This window comes from Dipodomys ordii, unplaced genomic scaffold (assembly GCF_000151885.1).
Source record: "Dipodomys ordii isolate 6190 unplaced genomic scaffold, Dord_2.0 Scaffold158, whole genome shotgun sequence".
NCBI lineage: Eukaryota > Metazoa > Chordata > Mammalia > Rodentia > Heteromyidae > Dipodomys > Dipodomys ordii.
Genome location: NW_012267374.1, coordinates 3,523,920 through 3,535,552, shown reverse-complemented (window position 1 = coordinate 3,535,552; position 11,633 = coordinate 3,523,920). Strand labels below are relative to the sequence as shown.

At 37.8% G+C, this 11,633-nt stretch overlaps 1 protein-coding gene and 1 pseudogene across 4 annotated transcripts in view; one reads left to right on the top strand and one right to left on the bottom strand.

Annotated features, from left to right (window-relative positions):
* Nucleotides 1–11,633, top strand: part of Rngtt (RNA guanylyltransferase and 5'-phosphatase) — a 259,489-nt gene that overhangs the window by 17,017 nt on the left and 230,839 nt on the right. For all 4 annotated transcript variants that reach the window (XM_013032875.1, XM_013032874.1, XM_013032873.1 and 1 more), the window contains exons 3-5: nt 795–898; nt 986–1,074; nt 11,222–11,297. In XM_013032875.1, the coding sequence (XP_012888329.1) occupies nt 795–898; nt 986–1,074; nt 11,222–11,297 (269 nt within the window). The remainder of the gene's footprint in view (nt 1–794; nt 899–985; nt 1,075–11,221; nt 11,298–11,633) is intronic.
* LOC105998192 lies at nt 1,110–7,782 on the bottom strand (annotated as a pseudogene).

Sequence of the window (11,633 nt, the reverse complement as noted above, 5' to 3'; positions counted from 1 at the left end):
CCCCCCCCCAAAAAAAAAAGAAATGTCTTTATTTTTCCTCTTTTGGGGGGAGCATTTTTCTATAATCTGCCACCTCTGGGTCTCTTTATCTTTTTTTCTTTTCCATATGTCTTTTCTCAGTTCCTTTTGGCAGATTTTTGACATTTTTAAATGACTGTAGATTTTGTGTGCTTCCTGTTTTCACTGAAAATGAGATTAAAAAAATTTTTTTTAGACCATTACTTTGTTTTATCTATCTAGGAAGAGAAGAGAAAAACTGCCTAAGAATCATTTTGAACCTTGCTTCAGTGTGCTTTCAGAAAATAGAAGGGTTATTAATCAGATACAGAGAGGATTACACACATGTATTTATAGCCTAAATGGCTTATGTCACGTTTTAACGGTATGTTACTGTGAGGGGTAGTCAGTAGACATGTGATGGAGGTGACTGTGTAGAATGCTGGGGAGATGTGTGGCTGAAGCTGGAACTGTGGTGTTTCATATGGATGCCGCCCTCCAGCCTCCTGCCTTATATATCATGGCTGAGGAGACAGATGTACACCAAAGAGTGCCATTGTTTTCTTTTTTGAGTTGACTTTTGTGCTGTTGAGAGTGACCTCTGTTTTGCGTAAGTTTCTGTTTCTTCATTACCACAGGTGTTATTTTATTGAGTGTCTTTAAGTAAGACTTGGTTGGTGTCAGGGTAAACATAAAATCTTCCTTAGTGTAGATGGGAGATTATGGTATTGCTTTTTAGTCAGCTTGTTTTAGAACAAATTCAGTTACTGGTAAATCTGCCCTTTTTTTATTTTAAGGTTAAAATGAGCTTGTTGGTGGATCTGACAAATACTTCAAGGTTCTATGACAGAAATGACATTGAAAAAGAAGGTATCAAATATATCAAACTTCAGTGTAAAGGGTAAGTTATGGATTAAGAATTCTTAAATGAAAACCTTTCACTGAAATTTATATTCTCCTCTTTAAAATATTTTTTCCATGTTATTAGACATGGGGAATGTCCTACAACTGAGAATACCGACACCTTCATTCGTCTGTGTGAACGGTTTAATGACAGAAACCCACCTGAACTTATTGGTATGTTTGTCTTTACTATTGTTGACAACTTTGTTTCACATTTGGGCGTATGTTCTCCTTTTGCAAGTGAGTTGATAGTTGCCCATGCTGGCCTCATGGTCCTCCTGCCTCCTCTTCCTAAGTGTACCATACACCATGTTTTTTTCCCTCTTTAAATAGACACCAAATAGTGTTTATTAAAGGAAGAGACTAACTTTTGTGTGTAGCTTGTTATAAGTCTTGATTGCTTCTCTCTAAGCATGCTGTTTAGGAAAACTCATAAACACTACATTTTAAAGTAATAATTTTACTTGTTTTTCTTTGTACAGTTGTATTCTTTGGAGAATTGAGAGAGAAAAACTTCTAATTAACTATTTTATGTGTTAATAAGAACCCAGCATAAAATAGATTGAAGTAGAAACATTTGCTTTGACCTGCCAAGTTTTGGACTACAGGTGTTGGCAATTATTTATTGTACTAATAATCTGAAGCTAATAATAACAATTGGCTTTAGAACCTGTTGTTGAAAATGTCCTTTTTTGGGGGGGAAGGGGCAGTTGTGGGACTTGAACTCAGTGCTTGGTCACTGTTCCTGAGCTTTTTTTTTTTGGGTCCGGTTGTGGGGCCTGAACTCTGGGCCTGGGCTGGCCGCTGTCCCTCAGCTCTTCAGCTCAAGGCTAGTGCTCTACCATTTGAGCCACAGTGCCACTTCTGGCTTTTTTTTTCTTTCTGCTTATGTGGTGCTGAGGAATTGAACCTAGGGACTCATGCATGCAAGGCAAGCGCTCTACCACTGAGCCACCTTCTCAGCCCCAATGTTCCTGAGCTTTTTTTGCTCAAGGTTAGCCCTGTATTACTTTGAGCCACAGTGCCACTTCCGGTTTTCTGGTGGAGGTAAGTGTCTCATGGACTTTCCTGCCTGGGCTGGCTTAGAATCCTGATCCTCAGATCTCAGCTTCCTGAGTAGCTGGGATTACAAGCATGAGTTACCGGTGCCCTTTTAAGCAAAAGACACTGAAAAATCATGTTTAAGGACTTCAAGGATTTAGAAATTGGTCAGCTTTTATATTTAAATTACTTTTTTAGTTTCAGAAAATAATTTTCATCAGTCTTGCCTACCTTCTTGTGGAAGTATCCTTGTTGACCAATAATATACATTTCTTATTTATTATTAAAGATGTCCTGGGTTTAAAAAATCATTGAGCTGGGCGCTGGTAGTTCACACCTATAATCCTAGCAACTCAGGAGGCTGAGATCTAAGGATCACGGTTCATAGCCAGCCTGAGCAGGAAAGTCTGTGAGACTCTTATTTCCAGTAAATCACTAGAAAACCAGAAGTGGTGCTGAGGCTCAAGTGGTAGAGCATTCGCCTTGAGCTGAAGAACTGAGGGACAGTGCCCAGGCCCAGAGTCAAGCCCCATGACCGACCAAAAAAAAAAAAAATCACTGAAAAATAACCAATCTAATTGCTAATTTATTAATGCCAGTTGACTTCAGTTTTCAGTTGATAATTGATGGTTGGTATGTGTGTGGGCTAATTCTGTAGGTTTAGGAATTTAAAGTTCTTGAAACACAGATACTTGAAGTCTTCTGTAAGGAAGGAAGAACTTTACATTCACATTCCCTTTATTTGACCCTTGGTACCAGACGTTTGTAATTGTTAGCTGTTCTGGAGAAGTACCCCTTAATTTTTTTTTTAAGTTACGGAAGTACTTAAAGCATATGAATTAGTAAGAATAGTAAAATAAAACCCTGCATTAACAAGATTTAGTAGTGATTGTTTTGTTCATTTTTTTATCTTTTCACTCATAAATGTTTCTGAGTATTAATTATTTTGTGTGTGTCTGCTGGAATCAGGGTGCTGTCCCTGAGCTTTTTGGTCAAGGCTAGCACATTCTACCACTTGAGCCACAGCTCCACTTCTGACTTTTGGTGATTAATTGGAGGTAAGAGTTGCACAGACATTTCTGCTCAGTCCAGCTTTGAATAGTGATCCTCTGAATAGTTAGGATTACAGGTATGGGCCATCAATGCCTAGCTGGTTTTGAGTATTTTAAAGGAAACTGTAGATACCATGTCATATAAATACCTCTGTATGCATTACTAGTTGATAAGGGCTTTCAGTTTTTATAATCAATGTGCTGCTTGGTATTAAACCAAACAATAGATTTTGAACTCCTTACTGTCCTAAAATCTAGTCCGTTTTTTCATTTCCTCAGTCATCAAGGCCTAGACACTGTCCCTAAGATTTTTTTTTTTTGAGGCTAGTGCTCTGCCACTTGAGCCACAGCTTTACTTACCACTTTTGGGTGATAAGAGTCTCATGGACTTTCCTGTCTGGGCTGGCTACGAATTATGATCCTCAGCTCTCAGCCTCCGAGTAGCTAGGTTTACAGGCATGAGCCACTGGTGCTTGATGGCAATAGCTTTTTAAAGTAAGTTTTGAAACCATTCAAATGTGTTTATGTAGTTTTTGTTTTGTTTTTGTTTTTTTTTTTAGGTTACACCTTTAGTCTCTCTGATTTTTTCTCTTTTATTGCCACAAATTTGTTGGAGAAATCATATCATTGTCCTGTAAAATATTTTGCATTCTAGATTCATCTCACTGTTTTCTCATGGTTTCAATTACATGTTAAGTATCTTTTATCTAAAATACTTGGGACAGAGTGTTGTAGATTTTTTTTTAATGGGGATATTGCATATTCATAATAAGATATCTTTCAACTGGGAACTAAGCCTAAATGTGAAATTTGTTTGTTTCATATAAGTAATTTTATACAGTAATTAAAAAATTTGTACATGAAACAAAGTCTCATTTCACTGTGGTATCACCTCTACATTAAAAAAATTGGAAGCATTTTAGATTTGGAATTTTTTTTTTGGGGGGGGGTCCGGTCGTGGGGCCTGAACTCTGGGCCTGGGCGCTGTCCCTCAGCTCTTCAGCTCAAGGCTAGCGCTCTACCACTTGAGCTACAACGTCACTTCCGGGTTTTTCCTTTTTTGCTTATGTGGTGCTGAGGAATCGAGCCCAGGGCCTCAGGCATGCAAGGCAAGCACTCTACCACTGAGCCACCTTCCCAGCCCTAGACTTGGAATTTTTGTTCTGTTTGTAACTTGTTTCTTTCTCTACTGTATGTCTTATAAATTAAAGGTGAATCTAGAAACATAATTAGGTTCATTCTTAGGGTTTTAGATGAGGATACTTCATACTGGTACTCTCTACTTCTTTTCAGTACTATATCAGGAAGCACATAATATCTGATTATTGGACTTCTTGTGGTACTAAGTATAAGTGAGTTCAAGTGGTGACAGCATGTTATAAAGTTTTTCATCTATCTTTTATCTAATGATTTTAGTCTCTTTTCTCTCACAGTGGTAAGTGACAAAATGGCAATTTCTTGGATTCTTTTATTCATGTATTAGCTGGGATTTTTCTTGGGCAAAAACTACTCTTTTTCAGTAGTTTGGTTATCCTGAAATATAGTTTGTACTGGAAAAAACAAATTATTTAACTCTTTGTTTTGATTTCTTAAATTTCAAAATAATAAACTGACCTTTTTGCAACTTCCAATGGTGGTTGATTAATTGCATTTTTGGAGTGTCTATGAACTCATTAACATTTTTCCCCTCTCTCCTTCCCTCCCTTCCTTCCTGGTAGTAGAAAGGTGATATACAGGGCTGGGAATGTGGTGATAGAGTGCCTCCCTAGTGTGCATGAATCCCTGGGTTCGATTCCTCAGTACCACATACACAAAAAAGCTGGAAGTGGCTCTGTGGTTCAAGTGGTAGAGTGCTAGCCCTAGCTAAAGAAGCTCAGGGACAGTGCCCAGGCCCTGAATTCAAGCCCCATGACTAGCAAAAAAGAAAAAAAAAGATATTGTACAGGTGTGGTTACATAAGTCAGGTAATGAGTACATTTCTTTTTGGACAATGTCACCCCTTCCCTAGCTCTTCCCAGTTTTTCCCTTCTGACCCACCCACAAGTTGTATGGTTTATTTTCAACTTAGTGTCTAGTGAGTACCACATTTGTTCACTCTTTGTCCCTCCATTTCTGTCGCCCCTTACTTTCCCAACGACAGATAAATGAACAAACAAGACAAAAAGAAGACAAAGCAAAGTCAACAACAAAGGAAAGAAACCTTTTACTTCTATTTCCTGGGGTTCATTTTGATAAATATTACTTTATATGACCAGAGGCACATAGGCATTGTGCTTTTTGTGTTTCTCCCTTAAGGTCTCCTTGTGCCTAGGGTCCTGTATAATTTTATCATATCCCAGGGTATTTTAGATCTACCTTCCACATATGAGAGAAAACATGCCCTGTGTCTGTCTCTGCTTGGCTTACCTCACTTAACATCATTTGTTGTAGGTCCATTCATTTCCCTGCAGATGGCATAAGATTGTTCTTTCTAATGACTGTAAAATTCCAATGTGTATAGGAATCACATAAATTTTTTATATAATTGATGGATTTAAATCAGCTACAGTTTTATCAAACACATTTATTTTAGTGTCCAGATTGCTTTATCTTAAACCAATGGGAGCGCTTTCAGGTTTTCTTTTGGGAGGGTATCCTTTTTATATCACTTTTACCAGTGTTTGATTGTTTCCTGGTTTCTAGAAAAACTTGTTTTCTAACTCAGGGCTTAGGTGCTGTCCTTGAGTTTCACTGTTCTCAAGGCTAGTGCTCTTCCACTTCAGCCAGAGCACCACTTCTGGCTTTTTTCTGAGTAGTTTATTGGAGTTAAGAGGCGTACAGACTCTTTAAAGCCAGGCCCAGGCTGGCTTTGAACTGTGACCCTCAGATCTCAGCCTCCTGAGTAGCTAGGATTGCAGGCGTGAGCTACCAGCACCCCACACTTTTTTTTCAACATTAAAAATTTTTATTGTACATGTGAATAATAAATGATACAAGGAATACATGGCTAGTTGAACTTATTTTAACTTAAAGGAATGAGCAGAAGGCCTAAAGAGACTCGTAGTATATAAACACAGTATATGACATAGAAAGTAATGTCTTTATACAGTGAACTGTTAGAAATATTAAGGTTATGCATATCTGGAGCTCTTGAACTTGAAATTAATGTATAGAGTGGACCTGTGTAGTATATTCAAAACAATCCAAAACCAAACGAACTGGATACTGAAACTGACTGCCTTACACAGACTAATCAATGTACAACAGAGCTGTTGCATGTATACATGTATGTATGTATGTGTTTTTTTTTTTTTTTGGCTGTAATGCTTTAAAAAAGTCATCCATGGGTGTCAGTGTCTTTATAAATTTTTTTTTACATGTAAAAGAATAATCATTTTATTAAAATAAAAAAAAACAGCAACCAAAAGAAACCCCTCATACAGGGTTTTGTTACATAGTCCAGGCTGACCTTGAGGTCAGTTTGTAGCCAGGCTGGCCTTGAACTCACATTTCTCCTGATCAACCTCTCAAATGCTGGGATTTATGTATGTGTTCTTATGTATATATATGTGTGTGTATATATGTATATGTATATATATATATTTCTATATATATATATATATATATATATATATTTGACCTTGAAGAAGAAACTTTCCAAATAGTATGAAAAATGTATCCCTTCTGAGCCGGGCGCCAGTGGCTCATGCCTGTACTCCTAGCTATGCAGGAGGCTGAGATCTGAGTTTGAAGACAGCCCTGGAAGGAAAGTCTATACCTCCAATTCACCACCAGAAAATTGGAAGTGGCGCTGTGGGCCAACGTGGTAGAGGGAAAAAGCTCAGGGACAGCACCCAGGCCCTGAGTTCAAGCCCTGTGACTGACAAGAACAACAATAACAAAAATAAAAAATAAAAAGGATACCTCTGTATTGAATGAATGTAGCAATTTGATGATGTTATCTGTGTCCATGAAATGGGCCCATTTGTCACTAAAACCTGTGCTGGTTAGGATTTGTTGTATTTTATCTGCTATACTGAAATCTTCTGTTACTATAATATTATGGACCGAACAGTGAATTCTGTAGTTTTTTTTCCCCCTAATTGCTATTGTACTGCTCTTGATTTAAATGCAGTAGACAGTGTCTTGTTTTTCCTAACAAAGGTGGTCCTACTAGGCCAACCCATTCCTGAAAATTGGTGGGTAGTGGTGGATTCTTAGGTTCTATCCTTATAGCACCTGATTCCACCGTGGGTAGTGGTTTGAAGTTATTTTTCCCAATTTTCACTAAATAGTCTAACCAACTGTGTATTAATTGAGAGACTGCAGTATAACTTATCTCCAGGCTTAGCAGCCAGTCAGCAGCAAATTCTTTTTGAGATGTTAATTGCAGCACATCTGAAGAATGGTTGGTGCAGCGACAACTTGAAGAAAAAAGGAGAAGAAATCTGATCAGACAAATTTGCCACTCATGGACACATCAAAGCACACAAATCACAAATCAGATTGTAGCACATCACCCACTAGTACTTGAAATTTGCTAACCAGAGAAGTGGCCTAAATTCTTTAGTGAAGTTTAGCTACTAGCTTTGGGTCAAGTTCATAGGCAGCTACCTTTTTTGCCTTGTCTAATAACTTTACAGTCATGTTGCCAGTCCCAACTTCTAAGTACCACATCACTTGGTCTTAGAGTGGCCTTACTGATAATGCTGTTAGCAATCAGAGGATTTTTCAAAATGTTTTGTCCAATCCATGTGTTGAATATGAGTCCTCCGGCCAGTCTCAGCTCTCTGACTTCACCGTTTTCATTTCATTTCTTAGTAACTTGTCCCTTTTTATGGTTGACTGTTACTCATTGTATGAATTTATCTGTTGCTTATCCATTCGCCTTGTGATGAACATTTGGTTTATTTGGAGTTTTGATCGTAATCAATAAAGTTGCTATTGACATTTGTCTTTGTGTTGCTGTGGACTTTTGACTTTATGCAAATATATGTATGAATATGCATTTTTATTTTCCTTAGCTAAGGAATGTTAGATTGTCTGGGTCACTTGATATCTGCAGAATGTAACTTAGAGACTGCCAAATTGTTTTCCAAAGTGATTTTAGCATTGTATTCTTCCTCCATCAGTATGATGATTTCCAGCTATATTTTCACAAACACTGTATATGATCACTTCTTTTAATTTTAGCCATTCTAGTGAGTATATACTAGGAACCCATTGTAGTTTTAATTTATTTATTCTGATAATGATGTTAAGCCTTATTTTAATGTGCTTTTTATGTGTGGTATTTTTCTTTTTTTTTTTTTTTTTGCCAGTCCTGGCTCTTGAACTTGGGCCCTAGTCATTGTCCCTGAGCTCCTTTGCTCAAGGCTTGCCCTCTACTACTTGAGTCACAGCACCATTTTCAGCTTTTTTTTTTTTTTGTCGGTCGTGGGGCTTGAACTCTGGGCCTGGGTGCTGTCCCTCAGCTCTTCAGCTCAAGGCGAGTGCTCTACCCCTTGAGCTACAGTGCCACTTCTGGTTTTCTGGTGGTTTGGAGATAGGAGTCTCACGGTCTCTCCTGTCTGGGCTGGCTTTGAACCGCGATCCTCAGATCTCAGCCTCCTGAGTAGCTAGGATTACAGGTGTGAGCCACCAGCGCCCGGCTCACTTTCAGCTTTTTCTGTTTATGTGGTACTGAGGAACTGAACCAAGGGTATCATGTATGCTAGGCAAGCACTCTTATCACTAAGCCACATTCCCAGCCTCTTCATGTTTTTTTTTTTTTTTTTTTTAATTTTTTTTTTTTTTTTGTCTTCTTTTTGGTCTGGGGATTGAACCCAGGACGTTGTACCTGTTAGGCAAGTGCTTTGCCACTGAGCTACATCCAAGCCCTTTCATGTGCCTTTTAATCTAATGTATCTTCTTTTGTAAAGTGTCTGCTAACATTTCATCTCTCTCTCTTTTTTTTTTTTGTGTGTGTGTGCCAGTATTGGGGCTTGAACTCAGGGCCTGTGCATTGTCCCTGAAATTCTTTTGCTGAAGGCTGGCACTCCATTGAGCCACAGCATCACTTCAGGCTTTTTCTGCTTATGTGGTACTGAGGAACTGAACCCGGGGCTTCATGCTTGCTAGGCAAGCACTATTCCCAGGCCTCTCATCTTGTTTTAAGCTGGGCACTAGTGGTTCATACCTGTTATTCGAGCTATTTAGGAGGCTGAAATCTGAGGACTATAGTTTGAAGCTAGCCCAGGCAAGAAAGTCCATAAGACTCTTACCTCCAATTAAAAAAAGAAAAAAGAAGAGCTATGATTCAAGTGGTAGAGTAATATCCTTGAGCAAAAAAACTTAGGGACAGCACCTAAGCCCTGAGTTCAAGATCCAGAATTGGCACACAGACACACACACAGTTTCATTCAGCTATTAAAAAATTAAAGTGTCAGTGCCAGGGTTCTTGACCCACATCTATAATCCTAGCACTCAGGAGATTGAGGCAGGAGGATTGGAGGTTTGTGGCCAGCCAGTCTGGGATACATAGTGATACCCTATCTCAAAAAAAAGAAAGTACAAGCTGGACATGGTGTCAGCTCTCTAGAGGTGGAGACTGGAAAGTATTGAGTGTGAGGCCAGCTAGGTATGTAGCAAAGCCTTGTAACACTCCTATTACTCCCCTGCCCAAAAGGGTATTTCTCTCAGTGAAATGTAAGAATCCTTTAAATACTCCAGGTATATGCCTTTGGCCATGTATGTGTATTGAGATTATTTTCTATGGCTAATGTTTTTTATTAGTTGCACCTTTCTGAGAACAAATATTTACCATTTTGAACTAATCTAAATTATAATTTTCTTTTTATTTTATACTTTTTGAATTGTATTGGAGATGTTTTTCTCCATACTAAGATGACAAAACTTTTTCTCCTCTCTTCCAGAAATTTTGTAGTTCTAGCTAAGTTCATTTCTATATTTGATTTTGATCACCCTCTATCAACATGACAGTGTACATACAGAGTATTTTGTAAAAGGTAGCATTAAAAGGAAATAATCTTAGGGGCTGGGAATGTGGCTTAGTGGTAGAGTGCTTGCCTAGCATACATGAAGCTCTTGGTTTCATTCCTCAGTACCACATAAATAGAAAAAGCCAGCAGTGGTGCTATGGTTCAAGTGGTTGGTAGAAAACTAGAAGCTCAGGGACAGTGCCTAAGCCCCGAGTTCAAGCCCCAGGACTGTCAAAAAAGAGAAAAAAAATCTTAAATATCATTATATCCATCAATTTAACACAGATAATAGGAAAAACTTTAGAGAACTGCAAGGGAGTCATTTAACCAGACAGGAATGTTGTCATGTTAATTATGTTCACCTGATTATTATTATTTTCAAAGTAGTTAAAATAATCTTGAATTGGTCCTGGAAGAGAATTTAGGAAAAATAAATTTCCTATTCTGAACAGGTTTTTTTTTTTTTTTTTTGTCGGTTGTGGGACTTGAACTCTGGGCCTGGGCACTGTCCTAAGCTCTTCAGTGTAAGGCAAGCACTTTACCACTTGAGCCACTGTGCTCGTTTTCTGGTGGTTACGGATTTTTCCTGCCCAGGCTGGCTTTGAACTGTGATCCTTAGATCTTAGCCTCCTGAGTAGCTAGGATTACAGACAGGAGCCACCAGTGCCCGGCCTAAACAGGTTTCTTCTAAAAAGTTTATTTTGAGAGATTATAAGCTAATGTTAAGGTATTCTTACGTTGGTTTTTAGACTTGAAAATAATTCAGTGTTTCTGTGCTATGCAATTATTGCCTCTAGCCAGTTACTTTTGCTAATTACCTTCAACTTCAACTAGCAGGCAATCCCTAGATGAGTTTGTATTTGTTTTGCTCTAGTTTCTTGATTTTTTTTGACTTTCTTTTACATGTGTGCCATTGATCTTTATCCAGTATGTTATTTGATAAATTGGAAAACTCAGTTTGTGGATTAGAGATATATGTGTGTGTGTGCTTTGCAATGTTTGATGAAAATACCTCCTTCGTTAAAATTTTTGGGTTTTTAATGAGAAAAGTAAGACAGAGTTTTAAACCAGTAAATGAATATAGTATATTTGAGCTTTTGTCTAAAACATTCTATGTAACTTAAATAGACAAATTATTAAGTTATAAGCTTTTTAATTGTACAAACAGAATGTAAAAACTGAAACATTTTAATGACAGGTTGGAACTTTAAGACATATTATGTCCTTCAAAGTGATGTATTAAAATTAATCAAATGCTTTATTTTCTAGGTGTTCATTGTACCCATGGTTTCAATCGTACTGGTTTCCTCATATGTGCCTTTCTGGTGGAGAAAATGGATTGGAGGTATTTATATCTTATGTTGGAAGAAAATGTATTTAATGATTTATAAAATATTGTATTGACGTTTCAGTTGTAGCATTTTATATTGTCATGTGTTTTCAATTCATTATTAGGATAGTTTGAAATGATTTTCTTTTCTTCTTTTTTTTTTTTTGTGTATGTGTGTCAGTCCTGGGGCTTGAACTGAACTTCTTTTGCTCAAGGGTAGCACTCTACTACTTGTGCCACGGTGCCACTTCTGGCTGTTTCTGTTTCTGTGGTACTAAGAAATTGAACTCAGGGCTTCTTGCATGGTAGGCAGGCATTCCCACTAAGCCATATTCCCAGCTCCGTGATTTT